The 27371-nt window shown below is 40.1% G+C and overlaps 1 protein-coding gene across 1 annotated transcript in view; it reads right to left on the bottom strand.

Annotated features, from left to right (window-relative positions):
* LOC117525455 (myosin-9-like) overlaps positions 1–23524 on the bottom strand; it is a 41345-nt gene extending 17821 nt beyond the window's left edge. The window contains exons 1-21 of the mRNA XM_034187297.1: positions 23383–23524; positions 16012–16202; positions 15765–15905; positions 15537–15693; positions 15396–15423; positions 12617–12710; positions 11295–11315; positions 10395–10487; positions 10235–10298; positions 9902–10000; positions 9594–9737; positions 9094–9189; positions 8933–9009; positions 8514–8708; positions 7676–7849; positions 7339–7512; positions 6769–6883; positions 6364–6551; positions 5481–5602; positions 5324–5393; positions 5065–5225 (exon numbers count right to left, since the gene is read on the bottom strand). Of these exons, the coding sequence (XP_034043188.1) occupies positions 5065–5225; positions 5324–5393; positions 5481–5602; positions 6364–6551; positions 6769–6883; positions 7339–7512; positions 7676–7849; positions 8514–8708; positions 8933–9009; positions 9094–9189; positions 9594–9737; positions 9902–10000; positions 10235–10298; positions 10395–10487; positions 11295–11315; positions 12617–12710; positions 15396–15423; positions 15537–15693; positions 15765–15905; positions 16012–16197 (2399 nt within the window). The 5' untranslated portion in view covers positions 16198–16202; positions 23383–23524. The remainder of the gene's footprint in view (positions 1–5064; positions 5226–5323; positions 5394–5480; positions 5603–6363; positions 6552–6768; positions 6884–7338; positions 7513–7675; positions 7850–8513; positions 8709–8932; positions 9010–9093; positions 9190–9593; positions 9738–9901; positions 10001–10234; positions 10299–10394; positions 10488–11294; positions 11316–12616; positions 12711–15395; positions 15424–15536; positions 15694–15764; positions 15906–16011; positions 16203–23382) is intronic.
* Between the last annotated feature and the right edge of the window lie 3847 nt (positions 23525–27371).

Below are 27371 nucleotides of genomic sequence, written 5' to 3'. Positions count from 1 at the left end.
AGGATGCACCGGTGATCTACAGCGACCCAGCGGCAGTGCGTTTGAAGAGGACACAATGGTTCAGTAAAAGATTAAATTTTAGTTTGTGAGCGTGATGCTTTAAAGTTTCATCCAGAACTGCTGTGATATTCATACTTTGGTAAGTGCGCCACTGAATTTTTAGTTTTTTTTTTTTCCGTTTGAAACTGTTCTTTGACTCATAATACTGAGCGCAGCATCAACCCTTTCAGGGGGCGCACTGTGTTTAATGTTTTAAATGTGGTGTTCAGCGACATTTAGTAAATGTGCGTGCTTTGTGGTGGGGAGCACCAGGAATTGTGAGTTCTATTACCTGTACGGTAGCGCCAGTTAAAATGAGGGGATGCTTCACGTCTTGTTCGGGTGACTTGGTGCAGTGGGAGGGGTGTTGCGGTGTCATGTTTGTGTTTGTAGGCTCAGATGCATAAGTTTCGTAATATTGCAGTTGCTAATCACTATTTACTGTATATTGTTTTTTCAAATGTCGGCTGTGCAGAATAGCATTCATGTAGGAGGCAGAGACCTGCAATTGGTTTCCTGGAATGTCAGGGGGCTTGGCAGTGTGATTAAAAGGGGAAAGGTTTTCAGACATTTAAAGTCTGTCAGCTGATATTGTTTTTCTGCAAGAAACTCAAAACTGCACAACATAGTTTAAGGTTTAATTGATAGCCCACATTTATCAGTCACCATTCACATCACATGCCCGTGGTGTGGCTATATTATTCCGGAAATATATTCCATTTCAGGCCACTACAGTTATTAATGACCCCCTTGGAAGATTTGTGCTAGTCACCGGTGTTATAAACTCAGTTAAACTAACATTCCTTAACATACGGCCTAAATGCGGATGAGCCTGATTTTTTTTAGAAAAGTTTTTGATCAGCTGCCTGACGAGGATGATTCAAACCTAATAATTGCCGGAGATTTAAACTGTTACTTGGACCCCTTTCTAGATAGATTATCTACAAAGCCGGCACCGGAAATTGCTTCTGTAAGGCTTCTTAACCTGCTAAAAACGAGAAACTTAGTGGATATTTGGAGGAACCAGCATCCAACAGATAAGGAGTACTCATTTTATTTAAACGTGCATAAATCTTATAGTAGGATTGATTATTTTTTAACTAGCTCTAATCTCATTTCCCAAATCACTAGCTCTAGATATCACAATATTTTAATTTCTGATCACAGCCCTCTAACAATATCATTGAATCTCTCTTCCCAGACGGACATATTCTTGGCGTTTTAATTCAAATTTACTCTGGGATGATAAATTTGTTAAAGTCATGACATCTAAGTTGAAAGATTTTATAGACCTGAATGATAATGGTGAGGTGTCTGAGTTGACCCTTTGGGAGACATTAAAGGTGGTAATACGGGGGGGATGTGAGCTCTTACACTTCAGCTCTGAAAAGACAGAGGTAATCATTTAACAGCAATCAACAATACTCTCCCTGGTTTGGAAAGAGCTTATCAGAACACCAAGTCACCTGATAATTATAAAGAAATACTTAAACTTAAATATGAGTACGACGGAATTTTGAGTGACCAAGTGAAAAATACGCTTTTGAAATTGAAGAATCACTTCGAGCTAGGTGACAAGCCTGGTAAACTACTAGCACAACAACTTAAAGATGCACAAGCTTCCAGAGCAATTCGCAATATAAAATCAAGAGCTGGCAGAGTGTTAAGCAATCCTGTTGACATAAACAATCGTTTTGCAGAATGATTGTTATTTGTCCAAAAATGTTTCACAATCAAATTTTGATGCCTAACTCTCTCCAGTTACCCAGCCTGAGTGACACCGCTAAGGAGCACCTTGACTCCGACTTTACAAGAGGTTACTGCTGCTATAAAATCATTCCCGTCAGGTAAAGCAGCAGGTCCTGATGGTTTTAGCTCTGAATTTTACAAGAAATTGACATCCTGGCGCCACTCCTGCTCAGGATGATTTGTGACTCGAAAAATAATGAATTACCAAAAACCTTATATGAAGCTAACATTTCACTTATTCTGAAAAAGGGCAGAGATGAAACTGACCCTGCAAGCTATAGGCCAATAGCGCTACAGAATGTTGATCGCAAAATAAGCAAAATCTTGTCGACTAGACTGAACAGACATTTGGCTTCGATTATACATCCCGATCAGACTGGATTCATTCCAGGCAGATTTTCATTTTCCAATGTTAGGCGATTGCTTAACACTGTTTACTCTGATTATAGTAACACTCCAGGTGCCTCCATCTTATCCCTTGATGCACACAAAGCCTTCGACCAGGTCGAGTGGTCTTACATGCTAGAGTCATTACGCAGGTTTGGATTTGGTCAGACTTTTATATCCTGGGTGAAACTGATTTATGCAAAACCAATGTGTTCTGTACTGACAAATGGAGACCATTCAGCCCCGTTTTCTTTGCAGCGCTCAGTACAACAGGGCTGTTCGCTGTCACCGGCTCTCTTCGCGATTGCTCTGGAACCGCTAGCTGAAACAATAAGAACCCACCCACAAGTGAAGGGACTTCAGATCGGAGACACAGAAACGCGCATCAGCTTGTACGCCAGTGACGTAATTCTGTATTTGCGTAATTCTGAGGACTCTATTCCGGTTGTACTCAATTTAATTACATCTTTTGGTAAAATATCGGGCTACATGATCAATTGGTCCAAAAGTGAGTTTATGCCACCTTCCAAGGTGTATTCGCCAGGTTTTCTGCAAGGGGTTCCATTCAAAATAATTGACAACTATTTCACTTACTTAGGCCTGTTTATACCCAAGGACCCAAAGTTGATATTTAAATTGAATTTATATCAGGCTTAAAGCAGAATATTGAATGCTGGAAACTTCTACCTCTGTCTATGGTGGGGTGTATAAACTCCATAAAAATGGTCTCTTCCTAGATTTTTATATTTATGCCAGAATCTCCCAATCTACCTTACTGCTGCCATCTTTAAAGAGTTAGACTCAATTACCTTATCTTATATCTGGAATGGCAGAAATGCCAGGATCTCAAAAATACATTTACAGAAACCTAGAATGGAGGGGGGACTGGGCCTCCCGGTGTTTAAACGCTACTACTGGGCTGCTAATGCTAGAGCGTTAATTTTTTTGGCGACAGGGCCTGCAAGATACTCAGACCCCAACAACACCAGTGTGGGTTAAAATGGAAGCCAACTGTGTGAACAATTCCTCTCTGCCAGCTATGCTATTTTCAAAGTTTGAGAATTCAGAGTTTCGTAAGAGTCTTTTCCCTTAAGGCAGTCAATAAGAATTTTAAACCAAATTAGGAGCTTTTTGTCATTACCAGAAACATCAGTACAGGTTCCTATATGTTTTAATCATGTTTTATGCGTCCTTGGCATGACAAGTCTTGTGTTTGGAGACAGAGGGGCTTGGTGTCTATCAAAGATTTATACATTGACGGTAAATTTGCATCATTTGATCAATTGAAAGAAAATTATACTTTGTCCAATTCACAATTTTTTCGGTACCTGCAGGTCCGGCATTATGCCCAAACAAAATTTGAAAAATTTCCCAATCAAGCATGATTTTTTTACATTTTTAATAGCCCTTCTGACTCCAAACACTTGATTACAAAAATTGTGCACCTGCTTGATGACTGCACTGTTGCACTAACTGGAAAAATCAGGGATACCTGGTGTGGTGAACTGGGTATAGAGTTGTCTGATTCCAGGTGGAGCGCATGTCTGTTTAACATTCATACTTGTTCTTTGAACAACAGGCACCAATTAATCCAGTTCAAAATTGTTCACCGCTTACATTACTCAAAAGCCAAATTGCACAGAATCTATCCCTCGGTTTCTCCAGTGTGTGACAGGTGTAAGGTTTCTGATGGTACACTATCCCACACTTTCTGGTCCTGCTCTTCTCTGACAGTGTTTTGGTCAAAAATATTTGACTGGTTTTCCCGAGCATATAAAACGCACCTGCAACCGGAACCTGGACTGGTTATTTTTGGTTGCACGCAGACTCAGATCTCTGCCTGCCAATATTTGAAAATCCCTGGATCTTGGATTGGTGGTTGCTAAAAGACTGATACTGAGAGACTGGAAGTCCCCTGTTCCTCCTTCATTTCAGCTTTGGGTCAGTGAAATGATGACCATAATTCAAATGGAGAAACTCCGTCTTAGTTCAACTGACATCTTTTTTAGAATCTGGGGTCCATTTCTGCATCATTTTGACATTGTGAATCTGTAATATTTGTAACTCATGCATCTGAGCCTTGTTTGTTTGTGTGTTTTCTTCTATTTGAAAAAATTATAAATAAAATATTTTTAAAAAAGCCAATTTATCTGAGAGGACTCACCATGGCAATTGAATTTCACCATTGAGAACCTCAGTGTGCCTGTTGGAGAAAAACTGGAAATTTTACCTATTCTGGTACTAAAAGTAAAAATCCCAAATCAAAGCTTTCAGTGACATGTGAAGAAAAATTCCTTACCAGCAATGACTGCAAGTACAAATTGTAGCCCCTACTTCAAAGGCAACACTGACCTAAGAAACCTGTGTTCTCTGCCAAAGTTCCAAGTAGATTCATTGTTTTTTTTGGGGGGGGGAGCACTGAAATAACTATACATTTATCACTTTGTTCTTTTACACCCAATGACCCATTTCAGGATGTGCGGTACTGAGCACAATAGTCTTATTCATAAATTTCATAATGAACCTACACAACCAAAAATATATCAATTTGGAATCTAGAAGACTGAAAACTTTAGTACAAGTGTTTGGCCACAGGTATTCCATGCATATCAACGTTTTTCAGAAAATGGTAAGGAAACTACTTGTAAGGTTTTAGAGTGAAGTAAGCAACTCAAACTATATGATCCATTTCATGGGCAAACTTTCTCAAAGTGTTAGTGAACACATGTTTCTGAACCTTAAAATTCAAAACATGCAGGCATTTTAAAACAGTAAGTGTGGTACATTACACGGTGCAGATGAGATTATAAAGTAGTGTAATTAGTGAATATACTGCCTGTTGACCAGTGAAAGTGTTTTTTGGCACCACAGCTAACTGATCTTTCATACTTGCGAGCCAGATATCCTCTGCACCAGGCCTGGAAGCTGATTATGACATCTGTGATCTTCAAGTCTCTCTCCTCCTCCAGGTGTGCCAGAACACCTGCTCTAAAGAACACTTTACTCTGACCGATGCGGTAAAGGTTGGGGTCCAGCTCCAAGGCTTTGATCTGAATACAAACAGCAACAGTTTGTGGAAAAATAAACTACAGAGTAACCTTTCCCTCACCTTCTGATGAGTGAGTTCTTAAGCATTTGTTGTTCTTACCATGAGTGCACAGGCTTGCTTGCCATCCATGAAGCCCTTTGGAATGGCATTTGGAGTGAGAATTTCATACCTGAGACAGAGGAAATCAGAAAAGTCCTTCAAAATGTGGAACAAGCCACTCACACACTGCTGCTTTAGAAATAACACCTGCAGTTACCTCTGTCTGAACTCCTGGAATACTATACGGTTGGGGAAGCCCTGTCTACAAATCCGAATACCTTCCAGGACCCCATTGCACCTCAGTTGGTCCAGAACCAGGTGAGGCTCCAGTTTTCCAGCCTGAGGAGCAATAAATACTTTAAAGCCAGGAAAGAGCAGACAATATGTGCAAACAAAACATTATGTACACGATAGTAGAGAAGCTTGAATCTTCGACTGAACTGGCTTGCTTGATGCGAGGACGTTTCGCTTCAAGTAGCAGAAGCTTCCTCAGCTAAAATTCTTGCTCTGGAAGTCTGACTTCTGTCTGACTCTTGTAAAGAATAAAACAGAAGCCAACAAAAGCTGGAGTTTTAAACCTAACCAGACCCCTCCTACTGCGAGGCAGACTGCTATAGGCCAGTGACAAAATAGCTCTAATTAGCAACTATTGTGCTCTAGTTAGCACACCTAATGACAGGACATCTGTCCCTCTAATGATGGGATGGAAGCCTTTCTGATGGCTCCCTTGATGACGTGAATGACTCATTACCATGAACAAAAGACTGAAACTCCTTTGACCCGAGTACCCCATTGTAAACAGGGGATAAAGTGTGTCTCAGACCCCCTCCCCTCTCAAACCATTGAAGTGGTTTGAGAGAGGGGTCAAGGAGGCATTCTTTGTGAAACGTTTGAAACCCAACCTTAACCGGGTTAAGTCAGACTTCCAGAGCAAGAATTTTAGCTGAGGAAGCTTCTGCGACTTGAAGCGAAACGTCCTCGCCTCAAGCAAGCCAGTCCAGTTGAAGATTCAAGCTTCTCTACTATGGAAACCACCTGGACAACAGAGCCTACACAGAAACATTATGTACACAAGATTCAGTGAATGTATAATTTTGTACCTTCTTCTCATGGTTGGGAATGATGCAGCGGACAAAGTTGGGGTTGGTATTCCTAAGCGTGGTCATGAGATTACCCAACTGCTCCTTGTACAATTGGCCCACCGTGCGGAACATGCCCTTGCGGGATTTGAATGCACCATGCGAGTCAGCCATTCCTGCCATCTTATCCATTCCAACAATATGGTCCACTGTGAACACAACAGTTTAATGTTATGCATTTTATGAGTCTGAATTTACCCAGTCATAAAATAAATGACTTTAAATTAAAAAAAAAAATTTGCATTAGTCTTTGACATGCATGTATAATTAGTATTCTGACTGTCATCACCTCTGAACTAACAAAAATCATGATGTTGACTAATTGAGAGACAGCTGACAATGAAGTGTCTATTACAGTTCATTTACCATCCTTCCAAAGGTCAGCAGTGAATTTATCTGTTGACTGGTTGAGCAGAGTGGCCACACATTCGTTCAGAGGATCCATGTTTTTCATCAGCCACTCATTGGCTTTGTAGTCCACCTGCAGCACAATACATTAAGAAATGCTGAGAGTGAAACCTGAACTGTTCCAACTTAAAGAACAAAAACTAATTTGTTTGCATGCCACCGTAATGCATTTCATTTGTTTTTGCAAGATTCTTTCACTGCATAGTTTTGCCAAAAATTAACAGATCTGTAGAGGGAAGCAGACTCCCAACTATTGTTGCTAGTTGAATCAAGTTTCTCCAAGTGATTTTTGTTGCAAATGCAACCAGACTGGTGTCAGTTTTTTTTGGAACTACAGGCCGACACTTTGGGAGGAGTAGATATGGCCACAGGAAGATGTGGCTACTATCTAGGACAGTACAGTTTGGCAGGGTTTTTTATGCAGAAGTTTTTTTAATGCCCAAGAACAGTTTGTTCCTTAAAGAAGGCAAGGCCTTTTATATTCTGAAACCGTAGCTTATGAAGGTAAACCCTTACAAGAGTCTTTACCTTTCCAGCATAGTGAATAATGCAGAAATCTGCATCATCCTTTAGTTTCTTGGGCTTCTGGAACTTTGGGTGTGTGCCCTGCTCCTGAACCACCTTGGCCACAAAGGTCTTGTCTGTGGCTTTGGGAAACCAGCACTCTTCATCCAGCAGGGACAAGATTCCTGGAGGACTGGACTGGGGAGAGAGTGAGATGATGGTAAGGGTTAAGGATCTATTCAGGCATTTGCACATTTTGGTAGTCACAAGTCCGAAGTATCATCTTCCAATATAAACAATGTCAGTCTTAGGACAGATCTTCAGTATTTTGAAGATTAGATGACAAGACAAGGAGTCTTACAGGTTTTTCAATAAGATCAATACAGGGCTGTAGGTCAAGGCCAAAGTCAATGAAGCTCCACTCTATGCCCTCTCTCTGGTACTCTTCTTGCTCCAGGATAAACATTGTGTGGTTGAAGAGTTGCTGCAGCTTCTCATTGGTGTAGTTGATGCACAGTTGCTCAAATGAATTCAACTGCAGAAAGAAATTGTATTATCAGCATTTACAGTTATGGTCCCACCCATATACACACACACACACACACACACACTGAAGACTGTGTGCTGCACATTATGAGCTAGATTAAAACTTGCAGTTTCTTTTTCATGCAAACTAAGCTTAATATTTTTTTTTAATATATAAATAGTAAGAGCCAGAGTTCCAAAATTTTGTGTACATTTTTCAACAATAAGCTCTCTGGAGCGCAAATCAAGCTTCTGCCAAAGCACGAAAGTGGGATCCACTTTGGCATGAATCTCTACACCCAGGGTTAGACTACATCGTGATCACATTAGGTGAAATGCAAGCCAGGTTAAGTCAGACTTTTAGGTCATAACAGAGGTTTCAGCTGCTGATGTAGGACTTGTTAGTCTTTTACTGGGTTTCCTGATACTCAGCTGTACTGAATCAATTTAGGTGCATCAAAAATATTAAAGGCTCATAGTTAACTCAAGACTTGAAAGGTTGTGGGAAAAAAAAAAAATTCTTGACAGTCTGGTCAGGGTTAAACCAGCTCATTCTGATCCATTAGCCATGTTCATGCACGTTTCACAATATTGCCAGTAAACCAATAAAGTGCTTAGAAATACTTTGCGCTGCAGTACTTTAACCATAGTGTCAAAGTACAGAAATTACATACCTCAAAAATTTCAAATCCAGCAATATCTAGGATGCCAATGAAGGAGGCCCCCTGTCTCTTGGTTTTGTCGAGGGCTTTATTAATTCTCATAACCAGCCAGCGGAACATCCTCTCATATGAAGCTTTGGCCAGAGCCTCGACTGCAAACTCTGCTTGCTCCTGTGTCTGGGACTTCTGGACATAGTCCCTGCCAACCTGTTGACATGAAAACAATGCTTCACTCTCATACAATGATACTATGAAGCCATAAGACCCTTTACACACACACAACATGGTGTTGGGTTTAACTGCCAAGATATACAAGAAATGGGGCAAACGTAGATACCAGAGTGACAAGAAACAAACTGGCATTAGAAGTAATGTATATGAACACACAAGGGAATAAGATTTGTATCTGTTAAAACATTTTCTAAGCCCACCTTAATTCTGGGAGAGAGGATGGCTCGTGTGAAGTCTGTCACTGCGATGCCCAACAGATGACAAACTTTCTGAGCAGCTTTTAAAGACACAAAGGGACCATTATTAACATGTAAGGAATTTGATAGGATGTTCAAGATAACCAATGGATAAATGTAATTACCAGTGTCATCGGACATGGAAGCCTGGTCAGAGTGACGTTCCTTCTTGAAAGTCATGTTGCCCAGCTGCAACACAGCTGACACTACCTTCAGTAGACCTGGCCAACAAATAGAAGATCTCACTCTGCTGCTACAGAAATAAACCCATGTTGAGCATTTTCAAGAAACTGTCAGATTTGGAGTCTACCACCATTTATACCATTGTCATGTTGACAGTCTGATTACTGACTGGTTGAGGCAGAGAAGATACTCGCCACAAAATGACTAATGACAGAGTCAACCACAACATGTAGCTGTAACAAGACATTGATGAAGTATATAAAAGAAAACAAACATGTCAGTGTCCAACATAAATAGTAGTATGCCTTAAAGTTGGAGAAATTTAATTTCTGCAGATCTAAAGATGGTTAATTTCAGTGCTTGTCATATTCTCTCCTCCAAAGACTAAAGTATGATCCAGTTACTGGACTGACTTCCACAGAAATAAATACATTTCATCTACCCATTCTTTCCTCTTCTGGGATGCTCATGATCTGAAAGGCTTCCGTGGTCTCAGCAAACATGTCCTTGTCCTGTTGACCAGGAATTGTCACATTTCCGTTGGACAGGAAACGGTACTTGCTGTAATCCTCCAGAAGCAAGTCAGCTACATAATGAGAAGCAGAAAGACATGACTCATTGATGCGATTATTTTTCTTCCACAGATAGTTGAACGGTCAGTTAAACTTTTTCAATGACAGATGAGGACAATCGCATCTCAGCCAGTAGAAGTGTTGAACACTTCTGTAATAAAGCTGTTTCTGTGCTCACAGCGCTGTTTGTCTCCAGCTCCTGATAACAAGTAGTAGAAGATGTGGAAGCTCCGCTCCTCTTTAGCTTGTCTGATGGCTCGAGACTTTTCCAGTAAGTCTAACACTTCAGTCAAGGACAAAATACAAGAGGTCTGTGACCAAGGTGACAAAATTATACTTTCTACTTCACCATACTAGATGACTGCATGTGTATGCTAGTGGCAGTTAATCTTATCTCTTATGAAAAGTGGACAAATTTTATTTCTTTGTGGCATACAACAAGTGAAATTAGCACTGAGCTATTAAGCTTTATGGTTCCCCCACCACCATTGCTTCAAGAAATAAAAGATACAAGTTTCAATGTTGGCACCAACAATGTATCCATTGACATCAAAATTTATTCTGATAAATTTTCCCTGCAGAGGGGAAAAAAAAAAAAAGATTAAGATGCAATTCCATTTACCAGAAAATGACACTGTATGCTGGGGGAGCTTAATTTAAGTCAGTCATACAAATCGTGAGGAGTTGTCATTCTTGACCGTCTTGGCATTGCCGAAAGCCTCCAGGATGGGGTTTGCCTGCAGCAGCTGTTTCTCCAACTCTCCCTGATAGAAAAACAGCATCAGTGAAGACTATAGACTGAAGGTGTCAGAGAGGCTAAATTGACTTTTATGCAAAGTCATGTTTTCTTTTAGCAACACACTTTATATTAGAGACACATAAGCTTCAATTAAGACAAATCACTCCAAAAAAAAAAAAAAAAAAGAAAATTTGCAGGCTGTACATTCAATAGAGTTCAAGGGATGTTATTGCCCAGTCAGATACAAGTGTTGAAACCTGCACATTCCACAGACTGAGCCCACTCAACCACAAAATTCTGAGACCACCCCGTCCATGCAGGCACAGCAGAAGCAGGTTAGCTAGAGAGCATTGTCAAACCACTTAACAATAAGCATAATTGCTGGTGGATGGAGCAAGATACCTTCAGGTCATCCTAGACATTAAAGGGGGTCACATTATGCATTTTTAGAAGTCTCAGTCACACTGATGTGAAGCATCTTAACATTTTTAGGCCCAACAACCCATGTCCATTTGTTGCTTAAAACTGAAGTGAACTGATGTTACCACAAGCCCATCTATCAGTGTGGGAATGGCTCTCAGACAAAACAGGAATTCCAGCATGGACAGTTACATGTTAAATATAAAGTTAGCAGTTTTGGACAGCATTATGCAGGATAATTTCTATAACATGAAACCCAAATCATAACCAACAATGGTTTTTGCACAATATGACCCCTTTAAAGTCTTGTTTTAAGTTACTATGAATGCATATACTGCTAAACTCAGTTTTGCAAATCAGAGAGCATTTGTATAAAAAAAAAAAAATGAGCTTATGAGACAGTTTAACTCACATGTGACAAAACTGTACTGCCCTGGAGATGGAGTAAAGAGAGAGTTTAACATATTCAATACAGAGGTCATACAAAATATGGAACTGAAATACAAGTCAGGTTTCAGCTTCATATGAAGTATTCAGTAAATTCAGCAACCCTACAGTTCATCTGTTAACTATTCACAGTGCTTCACTTTCCACATTTTGTTACATTACAGCCTTATTCCAAAATAGATGAAATTCATTTTCCCTCAAAATTCTACACAATACGCCATAATGACTACGTGAAAAAAATTTGAGATTTTTGCACATTTATTAAAAATAAAATATTAAGAAATCACATTTACATAAGTATTCATAGCTGTTGCTATGAAGCAAAGCATGAAGTCAAAAGAATCATCTGTAGACCTACAAGACAGGATTGTCTCAAGGTACAAATCTGGGGAAGGGTACAGAAACATTTCTGCTGCTTCGAGGGCCCCAATGAGCACAGTGACCATCATCTGTAAATGGAAGAAATTCAGCTCCAATAGGACTCTTCCTAGAGCTGGCCACCCTTTGAAACTGAGCAATTGAGGAGAAGGGCCTTAGTCAGGGAGGTGACCAAGAACCTGATGGTCACTCTGTTAGAGCTCCAGCATTCCTCTGTGGAGAGGAGAACTTTCTAGAAGGACAACCATCTCTGCAGTAGCAGTGGCCAGACAGAAGACACTCCTTAGTAAAATGCAGATAGCAGCCTGCCTGGTGTTTGCCAAAGGGCACCTGAAAGACTCAGATCATGAGAAAATTCTCTGGTCTGATGAGAAAGACTGAACTCTGTGGTGTTAATGCCAGATGTCATGTTTGGAGGAAACCAGGCACCATCCCTACAGTGAAGCATAGTGGTGGCAGCATCATGCTGTGGAGATGTTTTTCAGCAGCAGGAACTGGGAGACGAGTGAGGATTGAGGGAAAGATTAATGTACAGAGACATCCTGCAACATGAATTTATTCCATTTTGGAATAAGGCTGTAAAAATGTGGAAAAAGTGAAGTGCTGTGAATACTTTTTAGATGCACTCTGTGTGTGGTTTTCTTGTTTTTTTCCTCAAGGAGTGGGGGGGCAGCATGTGTTGCACTTCATGTCTAGTCATTGCAGAGGTGAGTCAGGCCTGAATGTGCCTGTCAGGAATGCTCAGCAGCCCAGACGGTTCATGTGTGCAGACAGAGTCTGATAAATTACAGAGAAACTATGCATCACAATGGAAATCCATGCAGGTTATGAACCATGGGTGGGAGGGGGGTGGAGTAGTTTCTTTGAAGCTACAGCTTAAAAAGTCTACAGAAAGATAAGTTTACTGACCTGATCCTTCTTTGACTTGAAAGATGAGGCAACATGAGCAAGATACTGAATAACTTTTTTGGTATTTTCTGTTTTTCCAGCTCCAGACTCCCCACTGCAAAGAGAGGCAGAATATTAATACTGTACATAATACAGAAGTCTGAACTACTAAAGCTTACCCATAGTCTCAATTACAAAGGCATTGTACAGCCGTGGCTGTCAAAGTGTGGGGCACTTTGATAGCGCCCCCTCCAGCACAGACATTGTGGCAGTAAAAGTTAATTTAAATAAAGACATGCAGGCACAATGAAAAACAGATCCCAAAATCTGAAGATTACAAGGGAATATTCAGAGTGGGGCCACATTTAATAGGAAAATTATACCAGCCAGGGTTTACATCTATAGACCTGAAACTGTTTATGCAAGACCTCTGTTATAGACACCACATATATAACAGAAACTGGTCTGAAAATACTCTTGAAGAAAACATTGCTACCATCACTACTCTGGTGATGTGGGTTTTCCTGAAGCACTGCAAAGTAATTTCACTCACTGCAGCACCTGATCATTTGCTTAAAAAAAGTCCTCCCTACCCAAGGAACACCTGGTGTAGAGTGTGCACATCCACATATTTTGAGTTAAATTTGTATTAATGGGTATGTTGTAGTTCAAGATGTTTTGCTATACAAGTATTTTAAGTTGAGCAATTTGTGTGTTAAAGTTTGCGGTTGTGCAATATCACTTAAATGTCAACCAATTAAAAATACATAATTTGATCAACTATTACTTTCAATTATCATTTCCTCCAATGACAATATACAAAATAAAAATACAGGAACCCCCTTTGTGTGTCATATCCAGTTTTTAAAAAAATAAATTTAAGTGGACAAGACAGGTTGCATGTTGAATTCACTGAATATTTCTGAATTAGTAAAAACAGTCTACTGTGCATCCAGAAAGTATTCACAGCACTTCATTTTTTCCCCCCACATATGTTACGTCCTTATTCCAAAATGGTTAAAAATCTCTCCCCTTCAAAATTCTACACACAACACCCTATAATGACAATGTGGGAAAATTTGAGGTTTCTGCAAATTTATCAAGTAAACCTAAAATCACACGTGCATAAGTATTCACAGCCTTTTCCATGAAGCTCAGAATTGGGCTCAGATGCATCCTGTTTCCACTGATCATCCTTGAGATGTTTCTACAGCTTAATTGGACTCCACCTGAGGTAAATTCAATTGAATGGACTTGAACTGGAAAGTCACACCTCTCTACATACAGTGCCTTGCAAAAATATTCAGCTCCAACTGAGGGTTTTATCAAAAAACCTGAAAGTTCAGCTACAACACTTCTTGTAGTCACTCAGTTTTTGAGAACTGTCTACATCACACAGATTTACCATAGAGTGCCATTCTGTTTGTATTTCTTCATAACTGATGTAAATAAAGTTCAAGACATTTAGTAACATGAGTGGAAATGTTCATGTATCCATCCCCTGACTTGCCTGAAGAAAACTGGCAAACTGATTTACAGGTATTATACCAAAGAGACATTACTTTTCTATATATAAATTTAGAGAAATTAAAAAGAGAAACCGTTATATCATGGGGTGTTGTAAGTAGAATTTTGAGGGAAAATTTGACCATTTTGGAATAAGGCTTTAACATAAAATGTGGATAAGGTGAAATGCTGTGAATACTTTCCAGACACACTGTACTACAGACTTCAGAAAGAGCAGTAAATGAAAGACTAATGAGGGCTGTGTCCAAGAGCCCAATAATTACTCTGAAGGAGGGCTGTACATGTGATTTAAGAAACTAGGCACAACTTAGTTATTACTGCTTCATGGTCAAGTAGGACATGGGACTTAATTTTAGATTTAAAAAAAGTTATGGCTCAACTCTCCTCTGTGCCTTCTGGCAAACATCAGCTGAAGCTTCATGTATTTTTTTTTTTTTTTAACCCTACCCTTCTTACCCTATCCCAGTAGTCAGGGTATGAGATGGTGCTCACCCTGGATTAGACACCAGTCTATCACAGGGCCACATAGACAGACACATTCACAGCCAGTCAAATTCAAGTTTCCTATTCACCTCATGTGCATGTCTGGATGTGGGAGGAAGCCAGAGCACTGAGGGAACCATGCAAACCACACAGAAAAGACCAAGTGGGATGTGATCCCATGACCTCCTTGCTGGGAGGCAACAATGCTAGACACTAGACCACTGTGCTGCCAGAGCTAAATACTATACTACCTCAGCATTTTAGGCCCTTGTTAAGTAAGTCTTTTGGCATTTCCCTTGTTTATCCCCCCCACCATTTTGATTTGGTACATACGAGTTGTACACTAGAAACTATTAAACACAAAGTACTTCACAGCACAATTTCCTCCAAGTGTAGGCCAGGTGATTTGGCACAGGTTTTATGTTGGACACCCTTCCTGGCCCAGCTCTATATTGTAAAATGGGCAAGGGGTGGGGTTTGAAGTGGAAACAAGTGCACTTTACCACCATTCAAAGGCCCTTGTTCACTTGTATTAAGCAACTAAGACTGATCCTTGAACATGTAAGAGCACTTTGTAACTAAAGACTATCAACTTTCAAAAATAACATCTTTAATAGTTGCAGTTTTTCCTCCATTTTTTTGTAAAATGAAAAAAAAAAAAAAAAAATCATGTTCTCTATCCCCCAAAATACTTTATTTACTCACCCCTTCACAGCTATGCAGTTACCAATGAATGCTTTTAAGTACAAAAAAAAAATCTTCAGAAGGAAATTATGAGAAAAGTGCCTACGTGCAAAGGATGGCTTGATCTTCACGATCTAGAAGAAATTAAGAAGATTTTGAAAGTCAGTGTGATATTCTCATGATGTTGCTCCTTTGTGCGCATGATTTAAACAAAACAAAAAAAAAAATCACTTTCAAAAAGTTGTACCCTGCATCATGCTCCTGTAGGCAGTGTCTGTGATGGCGTAGATGTGAGGTGGCATCTCGTGCCTCTTCTTGCCCTTGTACATGTTCACAATGTCTTCTGTGTAAATAGGAAGGTGCTTGTATGGATTCACCACCACACAAAAGAGGCCAGAGTACGTCTGCAAGACAGAAGGTGGTTAATACCACACACACACAAAAACGTTTGTGTGTGCTGAGTGGACAATCTCACATAGATGAGACCAGAGTAGTATCTCTCCTTAAGGTTGTGCAGCACTGATGCTTCGTTCAGACACGTGAGCTCTGCCATGTCCTCCACTTTGTTGAACTTGGGTGGGTTCATCTTCTGAATGTCATCCTTGTTCACCTTCACCTGTCATTTACACAAGTAGTCTGTCAGAAAAGCAGCTGCACATTTCTAAAGAAATAAAATGTTGGTCAGTCATGGTCATTGTCTAACAGCATCTGATCCTGCTAACCTTCTTGCCAGAGTCAGTCAGCTCCACCATGCACTCGTCTCCATGCTCCTCCTTGATGGATCCAGCCTCAAAGCCACATTTTCCAGAGGGGACCCATACCAGCTTCTTTGAGGCCCAGTCCGCCTGGGCCAGAGGGTCACTGATGGCACTCCGGTCCCCGTACAGGTACTTGTCTGCGTCTGTCATGGTAGCTTAAATGGCACAGACATGCTTGATTAATGATCATTTATAGTGAGAAAAAGCTTCATCAGCACTGCAATACTAAGCTTTCAATCACGATAAACACTACAGATGAGTTAGACACTAAAAACTATTAAACAAAGTACTTCACAGCACAATTTCCTCCAAGTGTAGATCAGATATTTGACCAAACAAGTTGCCCATAAGGGCAAGGTACAACTAAACTGATTTTTCTGTCGTTCATCTCATTTTCACTAAGAGTTAACTTTGTCACACATTTGAGCAACTCGTTTTACTATCATCTTCTGGGTGTGCATTTCTGGACATATATTTCCTTCTTGAAACAAAATTCAGTAAAAAGGGCATTTATAAGCATCAAATGCTTGGTTTTTTTTGGCATGAGAGCTTTGACCTCCCAGTATTAATGTATAAAAATTCCGATTAATAGTTTTATGGTTAAAACAAATGTTTGCTGGAAGTACAGAATGACTGATGAGTACAACTAACAGTTGTGAAAATATAATTGTTTGGTGTAGCCAGACAGTGACCACTTCCACTTCAGCTTAGAGACAACTTTCAGTGTGGCTCGTGTCCATTTACTGCTCTACACCATTTTAGATTCTTCCACATTTCTGCAGTACTCATTTTGCATTCCAATTCAGGCACATTGTTCCATTATCACTTAAAAATATTTAAAACTTTGATTTTAACTGCAGAGTTGAAAACACTTGTGTTGCAGGAAAATAAATTGTTAAATGATTATAGTAAAGGTGTGTACATCTATCAAGCCTTTGCAATGAATTTGTGAGCAAAGCTTCAAACTAAATAATTTCTCAGTATACACAACTCTGTTACACCAGTGTGCCTTTATTCCAGATACATTCCTTCCTCACACTATTCGACATAATTCCATGCATTCCCCAAGTCTCTCCTTGCGTGGTTATTGAATGCAACAAATGCTCCCAATCTGTTATGCAAGAAGAGGACAGCAGCTGATTTCTCTGCCTGCACTAGAGAGCCGTAAACCCAACAGTGTCAGAGGCTCACTGGTGCATGTGTCTGTCTGGGCAGGGTGCCAGTCAGATATTTGTCACCTTGCTGCTCATGGTTGGTACCATTTTGCAGCTGGTAGAGTGAGAGACCAAGACCCAAATCCAGGTCAACATATAGCTAACCCAACTCCTTATGTCACAGAAGTACCTAAGTAGAACATTTATCAGATGGTGCTCAAGAACAGAACAGTGAAAAATGCAGAGAGGAATGTCAGGAGCAAGTCTAAACAAAGAAGTTTAATTCACAACCACGCCCAAGGAGACTCAACAGATGGAGTGAGTGAGCAGCACCTTTTCTTTCTCCATACATTTGACAGCGGTATGTCTACATTTCAGAGACAATCATTTTTAGTCTTATCTTTAGTCAGATATGTTTGAGCAGAGGTCATTCTGAGCAGCCAGGGATCGAGTGATTACACAGAGGGATAAACAGACGAGTGCACAAGGTGTCATCTGTGTTTCTTTAAGTTCGTTAGGCGCTCAGACTCACTGGGGGAAGGAGAATGCTGCACTCCATGTACAGTCAGGATGTGGACTTTCCATCTTTAAAGTGGTGGTGGAGGGTAAAAGTAAGAAGATACTCCCAGGATCACAATTTAGCTGAGGTCATGCATCACTTCTAAACTCTGAGTTGACTGAGTTTATCCGGTAAAATAACACAAGATACAGATACAATTTACATTAAAACAACAAAAGAAACTGAAAAAGGCATTTCCATTGTGTTCTGGAGGTATCAGTTTCAACCATTGATTTCTATTGACTCACTAAATGGAGAACCAGGCCAAGCCGCTTATTTATTGGTTGTTGCCAGAGCGCCGCCATCTTGGTTTAGCGTTTAATAACAGACAAATAGAAGTCAATGGACATTATCAATGTTTGAGAGAGTTTCACTATAAGTCTGCATTTTCTGTGCCGTTACATTTATTCAAAGTCAGTCCCACATTTGTACAGCCAATTCTTGTCAAAACAAATACAGAAGAGGATCAGACTATTTATATAACAGATTTGAACGAATTTTAGTCCCAGTACAGATAGAAAATAATATCAGTTTGTCAAACACACTGCCACAACACAAGATACTAGTCTGATCCTTAATTTCATTATGAAGTTAAAGATGGGAAATAATCATGGGTGAAAGAGCTTCGTGCGCTCGCATCATAAAGATACGATTATTAAAGCCTGCTCTTAACCCACCTGTGATGCCGCTTTTACAGAGAGCTGTCTGTGAAAATATCAAATAAATAAAATTAAACAGCCACGCCAGCCAGGGTGAAAAGCAAGATTATCCAATAATTTCTGGACCAAGTTGAAAGAAATCTGAAAACACTACAATATTTACACAGAGTATATCACATGTGTATATTATTCTTATTAGTAGAATATACAATGTCACCAAATTGAGAGAAAAAGCATTTCTATTCTATGAATTTGCTCTTAAAGAATCTCAGGATGGAAAACCTGATGTGAACAAAAACCCAAGGCTAATTAAAAAGGGATAAACAGACTTATAATTGAATCACTAAACAAATGGTGAGATATTTATCACGACAAAGCACTCATGCAGTAAAACTGAAGTCACTAATATCAATACAAAATCGACAAAAAAAAAAAGATCATTTAACCTTTATTCAGCAATTTTAGTCATTTCCACCACATAATTTAAATTGCATATAATACATTTATGAAAGCTCACGCCACAATTTATTAATTTAACCAGCCGATACTCCTTTGTCAGCTGGATGCTGCACCCAAACGCATTTTTAGATCACTTCAACCCAAGTTAAAGTCAACCAACCTATTTCTATTTAATCTAATGCCTGATGACGCGGAATAACGCTAAGCAAGTTGGCGGCTGCTGGCAACAGCTCAAGCTGCATCGCCATCTAGTGAATTAAATACAAATCGATGGTTTCAACACTTTAGACACATTAAAGACTTTGATCTCCTTTGCTGTACATTAAGATAGATTAAGATTTATTCAGTGAGTTAACTAGCACCTAGCTACAATATGCAGTTGAACTGTTTTAATGTTTGAGGCAACATGCGCTGACGTATGTGAATAACAATCATATTTAAGTTGTGTTCAAACTCAGCTGCCAGCAGACTGGTGACAACTAACAGTATCCTTAACCCCCCCCCCCCACACACACACACACACACACACCCACCCCAACAACAAGTATTTCAAGTGAGATGAGGTCATGAGTCATGACTGTGCATGAAACCAGCATAATGAGAAAACTTGCTGGGTTTTCATGTTTGCATTCTAAAAAAATTGAAATAGTTTCCCCAGAGTCAGATGTTGAAATACCATTTACAGAAAAGAAACTGATCAGGTGCTTGATCACTATAACTTGCTGACTAATTCAAGTTAGAAATTTCAGTCTTGTAACAGAACAACATTTTTTCTGTTTTATTTAGACCATGTGGCTCAAATGCAAGAAGTCCTTCAAGTGTGCAAAAATCCTTTAAGTCCAAATACAAAATTAGATGAGCCTGAAGGCAGCAGACTGAGCTCTGACCATCGCTCTCACACAGAACATTTGCCTCCTGCAGAGTAACTGCACAGCTTTTCCTTGTGACAACTTCCTCGGGAAGTTGCGCAAACTCAGGCATACACATTTTGACACCTTATTTGTTAAAATCACACACACTGTAGGTCTTTGTGTTAGTTTCACAACTTCACCTTTCGGAGACTCTCGATTTACCCATACAGCTGTTTAAATCTGCGGCTTGTGCGTTAGTCTTTGGTCTGTGCGCGTCTTCATCAGCATCCTCCTGTTTGTGCTGTGTTGCCACGGCACAGAGCGCACATTTCCACAGCGACGAGGCACAGGATCCGCAGCCTGTCTGCAGGCTTGACAGACTGAAAAGCAGCTACTGACGAGCTGAGGAACATGTAGCTACAGGCAAATTATTCTTTTGTTAAAGGAATAAACATTCACACCTGTTCAAGCATAAATCTTTCTACACTGTGGCTTTTTTGGGAAATATTCCATGAGCACTTTCAAACACCATGAAGTTAAAAAACTAGGAGATTTTGCAACTTCATGAAGCTTATTTTATTTAATGACTCAAGACAGAAATTTAAACTATTCACCTTTCATTTTTTTGCATTACAATTTATAGCGTCTCAGACAAAAAAAATTAGAAAAATTAGTTTTAATTCAGAGAAAGGAATTATGGACAATATTAAACCATCTCTTCCTAACAAGATCTGGTACTTTTAGAAATAACTGGGGAGTATCAGTGAATATAGATGCGAGTTTCTTAAGCTTTGATATCTATTAAACTATTCACTTTATTTCACCAAACTTGATGCACTATACATACATTTAAGGTTCATACCATTGCAACTTATCTGCAGATCTTCAAGTCTGCTGCTGGAGTTTGTACAAACACACTTACAAAAGTAAGGCGAGTTACACCCCTGATATCTAGTTTTAATAGTACCAGATATTTGCCCCCCTCTCAAAAGGTTTAAGGCTCCAACACAGTTTTCGGGACATTGCAGTTTTCAAATTTACTCGGGGGAGGGTAACTCCACATGTACATGCCTGAACCCATGCAACTCTCCATTAAAAGCCTTATTTTATTTTATTTTTTTTAAAGGCAAATCCAAGATGTCAAGGTTGGGGTGAAGAGCCACCTACTGAACTGACAAAAATACTCTAATATATTCATCCTAAGTAATTTGTTTCGTCAGCCAAAGTCTTATTCAGGTATACAAACACCACAAAATTTGTTTTAGTTTCCCCCATTTTTGGTGCCATTAAATATTAGAAACAGTCACATACAATTCCAGCCACTGTGATGATTTGTGACATTTTGTTGCAAGTTCAACACAGACAGATATATCTTAGAAAATTGTGTTATATTTTTAAAATTTGATGGAGGAAAAAAACATGTGATTAGTTTCCTTTTCTCAAAGGAAGGTTTAACTCTAAATTTGTGGTTTCAAGGTAACAAACAGCCATCGCCCCCCCCCCCCTGCCATGAGTCTGGTTTCAGCTTCTTGGCACGCCAACGTCTTGTTCCTATATTAGACACTTAAGAGTTAAATTCAGTAACCTTGAATTTTGGACCAGTAAATTTACAAAAGCCTCATCTTTGCTGCTTTTTTTTTTTTTTTTTTAAACCCCCAATATCTTTTAAAGTAATTTTTAAAGAAAAATATTCTAACAGATGAGCCAGAGCCTACATATGATGTGATGTTCTTGCAGTATTTTACACTTGAACAGAGACTAGCCGGCACTGTTGAGTTTCCACCCTGAAACAAATGAGGAAGACTAGATTTTGATCAACACGCAGTTGCACCACTTCAAACCATTTACCACAACTAGTCACACTGAAAGTTTGAGATCTCTCTAAAACCTATTGATAACTACGAAGGCAAACAGTCTTTGTAGCCAAAGGGCAGAAATTCAACAGGGTGTGTGCAGTTTGCATTGGCAAAACTTTCATGAACATCTCATGCTGAACCCAGGAGACTGAACACCAAAATTAAAGACTGTGCCCATTTCTCAACTATCATAAGTCCATTTGCATTACTTTCCATATTACAGTTTCTGTATCAAGAGAAATATAACATTTCCTACAACATTAACACATCACTGACAAAACCACATTTTACAAAGGCAAAACTTTAAGCATTGAGCTATTTATGCAGATATTCACAATAGTGAGGCCTCAAAATGTATTTTTAGTGTAGACTGCTTTAACTCTCAGGACTAAAAATTATCACATTTTTATACACACTGGCCGTAGTTTTCAGAGCTCATAGGTGTTTGTGCAAACAGTCACGCGGTAAAGTCTGCTCATTTCCAATGCAGAAGGTTTCTGGTTCAAACCCCACCCTTGGCTGTTCTCAATGTAATATGGAGTCGAGTCAAGAAGGGGATCCAGTGCAAAACGTGTGCCATGTCAACATGCATATCCACCTCAGACCTGCTGTGGTGTCACCGAATGAAAGCAGGGGAGCAGCTGAAAGGGCCTATGGATGAACGGTTAGCTAATTTAAAAAAAAAAACTTACAGGTTTTTTGTTCAATACAAAAATCAGGGGCTGGATACATGAACATCCAAGTCACTGAATACATCTAAGACTTCATTTGAAGTCCATAATTTATAAATACAAGTAGAGTGGATCTATGTGGTGCTGAAGCCATGCCACTGAGCACACCTGATCCAATCAGACCTCTAATGAAGCACAGCAGGTTCTACTTATTACTTCGCTTGGGGATTGTTTTAAAACACCAAGTGTGAACATGTTTCTCCATGTAGAACTATTAGGAAGAGCATCAAACAAAACAGCTGCCAACTCCCAGTGTGGTTTTGTACTGCAGGCCATGAAGAAATAGAAGGGTACTACTGTATGGTATGTTACAAATGCAAATTTTCTCCAGCCACAGATGCCTACAACTCCATATTTGTCATGGTTGCCTTAGCAGTTTCAATTATACACCCAGTTTTGAGAACAAATGGATGCAAATTAACTCAAACATTTAGTGATTCAAAAGCTCAGGGCCACCTCTGACTTGGCTCAAAAAAAAAAAAAGTCAGTGTGATTGTGTTAATCTTTAGACATTCAATGAACATACATAAGTTTAGAGCACCCCCCCCCCCCCCATAAAATAAAACTATATAGAGACCATAAATGTCAAGGCTACATGTGAGAATTATGTCAGTGATGGATTATTATTATTATTAGTAGTAGTAGTAGTAAGCTGTTCAGCTTGCAAAATTAGAGTTCCCTTCCTCACCCCCACCCCCCAAAAAGTCCTTTAGAGTCTAAAGCAACATTTTATTTTTGGTCAAAGAAAAGCCCCAAACCCACCAAGATATTTTAAATTTACAGTGACACAACAATGCAAAGCCACAAACCTAAACATTTGATATTTAAGAACAAGAAAGCTTTATATCCCCTGCAATCTAACAAAAATAATTTATGTTAAAAAAAGACACCAGTTCTTAAACTCAACTAGTAACAGCGCATGCGGTTAAACACCTGACCGGCTGCACTTTTTTTTTTTTGAAAAACCTGTGCTCAAACATTAACACGTTCCAAAAACACCTCAGAAAAACAAATCCTTTTAAATGCATGTGACCTTTGGAGAAAGAATAAGAAAAAAAAATCGAACCTGTTTAGCAGCTGCAGACACTGAAATGAGAGTCGGTCTTTGCGGGTCCGTGTTCGTAACAAAACCCGCTACAAACTTCCCCACAACGAAGGAGGGAAGAAAAAAAAGAAAAGTCCCTCTATCTCCTCGACGGCACCTTTGATCCGCCCTCTTATTTCCGCAGGTAATCTAACGCCCCGCCCCTTAAAGATTATGGTGCGTTCAAGAGCACCACCCGAAATCCTGCGATTTTGAGCTTCACGTAGATTCGCTTAAAAAGAACCAGTAGTACAGCAGTTAAGAGAATATTTAGAGCAAAATCGTGCAAATGGTGATACAAGCACCAAAGTTGGCACAAATACTCCTTAGACATTACTCTTTTGAAAAAACCTACTGGCTACTTGAATTTTCAATAGGCGGCCAGGTAGGGGTCAATTGAAGAATTACACAGGGGTCAAAATTAAAAATGCCCACCACATTATTTGTCTGATTGTAAAGATTCCAAAAAGGTATAGTTTGGACTATCTATGACTGAATGATCAGGAATTATGGGGTAAAAACAGCAAAAATGGTGAAAAAGGTCAGTCCATGTTTGTAATTTCAAAGGCCAAAATGCAAATACTTTTAAATATGAAAGGCATCAGAGGGCTGATGCATATACCCTGCAGGCCCTGCACAGTGACTGAGTTCTTGAATTATGTGTGAATTTCAAAGTTATTTTCAGAATTACATGCAGTGAGCTTTGAAGGACCACACAGTCAATGGTACATCCAATGATACCAAATGATGGCAAAATATTTGCTGATCAATACAACCATTGCATCTTTCTAAGTACACTCATGCAGAGATATATAACATAGCATTATTGTTTTATTATTATTATTATTATTTTAACTATACTACTGCGTTGCACATGGGGATCCATGGGCTAGATCTAGATTGGGTAGTGTTTATAAAATAGGTAGCTGACATTTTTCAAGGGTGGTAATAAATTATGCAAAGTTTTTATAATGATTTGGAATGGTGTGTGAGTCCAGAATGTAATTATTAATGTCTGTTGTTCACTGTTGTTAGCTAATATCCATATAGGTTCTCCAAAAAATATTAATCCTCATGGGTGCAATTTGGTGGGGGATAGGGGGGACATGTCCCCCCCACCTTTTCAACCAGGGGGGACAGAATATGGTATGTCCCCCCCACCTTCTGACATATATGTGTGTACTTGAAACATGTTATGCCAGTCTTATGTGCAAAACCATGTCAGTCTTATGTGCAAAACCATGTCAGAATAGTATCTTTGTTTTTCTGGAATTTTCTGGGATTGCATTTGTCCAGATTTGAAACCAAAAATAGTTGCCTCTAGGGACTAGTGTCTACACATAAGTATCAATGGACCATATGCTAATTTACTAAATTCATTCTTGTCCCATAATACACAAGCATATCAAATGGCAAATGTCAGCTCTACACAGAGGCCACTTGACTTTTAATATATGGAAGTGACTTCATGATGAAGTCACTTATAGAAATCAATCAGAAGTATGTTACTGATCTTTTGAGCTCTAAGCTTTTGATCAAATATGTATGGCCACATTTTTTTTATTATTATTATTTGTGTGTGTGTGTGTGTGTGTGTGTGTGTGTGTGTGTTGGGGGGGGTGTATATTTTGCTAGACCTTGTTTATTTTGTTTGGTTTTGTATTTTGCACTCTTCTCTCTCTCTCTCTCTCTCTCTCCTTTCTCTCTCTCTCATACACACACGTGTGTGTGTGTGTGTGTGTGTGTGTGTGTGTGTGTGTGTGTGTGTGTGTGTGTGTGTATTATCAGTCTTGGTTGTCAAAGCTGGCTGGACACAATTGCCGGACACAAACACACCTCTGTAGGCTTAAATCGTTTACTGGAAACGTCAGCTGGAGTCGGTACACAGTAAGGCAGTCAAACAGGAGCAACAGTACAAGAAACATCAGGCTGGAGACGTAGTAGAGAAAAACAAGCAGGTGGTCAAAAACACAATGAGGCAAATGAGGCAAGGCAAAATACAAAGACAGAGCTGGAAGGAAGGCACAAGACACATCCATCTGGCGAGGGACTAGAGCAAACTGTGAACCTTAAATACACCCAGGTGATGAGCTGCAAATTAAGAACAGGTGTGTGTAGAAACTTCCAGAACTGGAATGTGGCTAGACAGAAGGAAACACCCAGCACCAAGAGAAAGACAAGAGAGACAGACAGAGAAACCTAAGCAGAAAAAGAACAGCAAGATAACAAACAAATGACAAAAGCAAACAATAAAAATAAAACAGGGCAACACAAAGGCAACATCCCAAATCCTGACAGTACCCCCCCACTCCAGGGCCGACCACTGACGGCCCAGGAGAACCAGGATGAGCTGCATGGAAGTCCCGGATCAGAGCGGGGTCCTAAACAAAATGGGAGGGAATCCAAGACCACAACCCTCCCAGTCCACCAGGTACTGAACAACACAGCCCCGCCACTGAGACTCCAGAAGACTCCACACCGTGAAGACAGACCCACCATCCACAAACGGGGCGGAGGAATGGCAAGAGGACACAAAGAACTGGACCTGACAGGCTTAATATTGCTAACATGAAACGTAGGATGCACTCTCATGGACCTTGGGAGACAATGGCGAACAGACACAGGATTAATAACTTTGGACATGGGGAATGGGCCAATGAACCTGGGAGCCAATTTGCGGGGTATTCCTCATAGTGACAGGTGACGTGTGGAGAGCCACATCCACTGGCTGGTGGAATAGGTAGGCACCGTGGATCTCCTCCGATCAGCAGCAGTCTTGTACCCCGTAGAAGAATGTAGCAAGGCTTTCCTTGTAAAACATTACTTTAGGTTTTGGAATGCTTCAGCGCACTCAGGCGTCCAAAAGAACAACAGAAGCGAAGAAGTTACATTATGTAACGGCGCCACGATTGTTACGAATGAACTTACAATAGAAATTTGCAAAGCCCAGGAATCTCTGTACTTCTTTATGATTACTGGAAACCATCCACTCTCGTACTGCTGAGACCTTCCCCAGATCCATCTGGATCTCACCCTAGCAAATTACAAACCCCAAGAACGACACTGTGGACTGATGGAATTCACACTTCTCAGCTTTGAAGTATAAATCATTCTGAAGCAAGGTTTGCAAAATGGCACATACATGTTGTACGTGGGATTCTGAGTTAGGAGAAAAGATCAGATTATCATGAAGGTAAAGAAAAATGCATTTGTTCAGATACTTCCACGGAACATCGTTGACTAAATTTTGAAACACTGCGGGGGTGTACGTCAGACCAAAGGGATCACCAGGTATTCATAGTGACTGGGAGGTGTGTTGAATGCCGTCTTCCATTCATCCCCACAACGAATCCTCACCAGATGACACGACAAGTCAAGCTTAGTCAAAATCTTAACCCCCTCTAAGAGCTCAAACGCAGAGGAAATGAGTGGCAGTGGATAACTGTTCTTTATGGTGACGTCATTAAGCCCTCAATAGTCAATGCAGGGGCAGAGGGACTTATTCTTCTTCTCCGCAAAGAAAAACCCCACCCCTGCGGGCAAAGACAACAGATGAATCAAACCAGCTGCGAGTGACTCCTGAATGTAATCGTTCATAGAAGCGTGCTCTGGTGTTGAGACAGAGAATAACTTTCCCCAAGGGGGAGTCGCCCCCAGGAGAAACTCAATGTCCATAGTAGTAACACAGTCCCTCTACTCTGCGTTGCTTTCGTTCTTCCACAGTCAGACGGGTCCTTCCCACCTGCATAGGCTCCTCCGGACTGCTGTGAGGAGGGTTTGAGCTGGCGTGGTTGACAGTGGTGGAACAAACAGGTGGAGTAGATGAATGCTGAGCGGAATGATGAGCATTCCGACGGGGTTGAATAGACAGCCGTCAATCGGTCCAGATGGACAGTGCAATGAGCTTATCAAGGTGGTCAGGCAGGTCGACGGTGATGAGTTGATCCTGAATGTTATCGGCCAGTCCCTGG

The sequence above is a fragment of the Thalassophryne amazonica genome, chromosome 15, assembly GCF_902500255.1.
Source record: "Thalassophryne amazonica chromosome 15, fThaAma1.1, whole genome shotgun sequence".
In the NCBI taxonomy this organism is placed as follows: Eukaryota; Metazoa; Chordata; class Actinopteri; order Batrachoidiformes; family Batrachoididae; genus Thalassophryne; species Thalassophryne amazonica.
The sequence above is the reverse complement of the archived record's forward strand: the minus strand, read 5'-3'. Positions and strand labels throughout refer to the sequence as shown.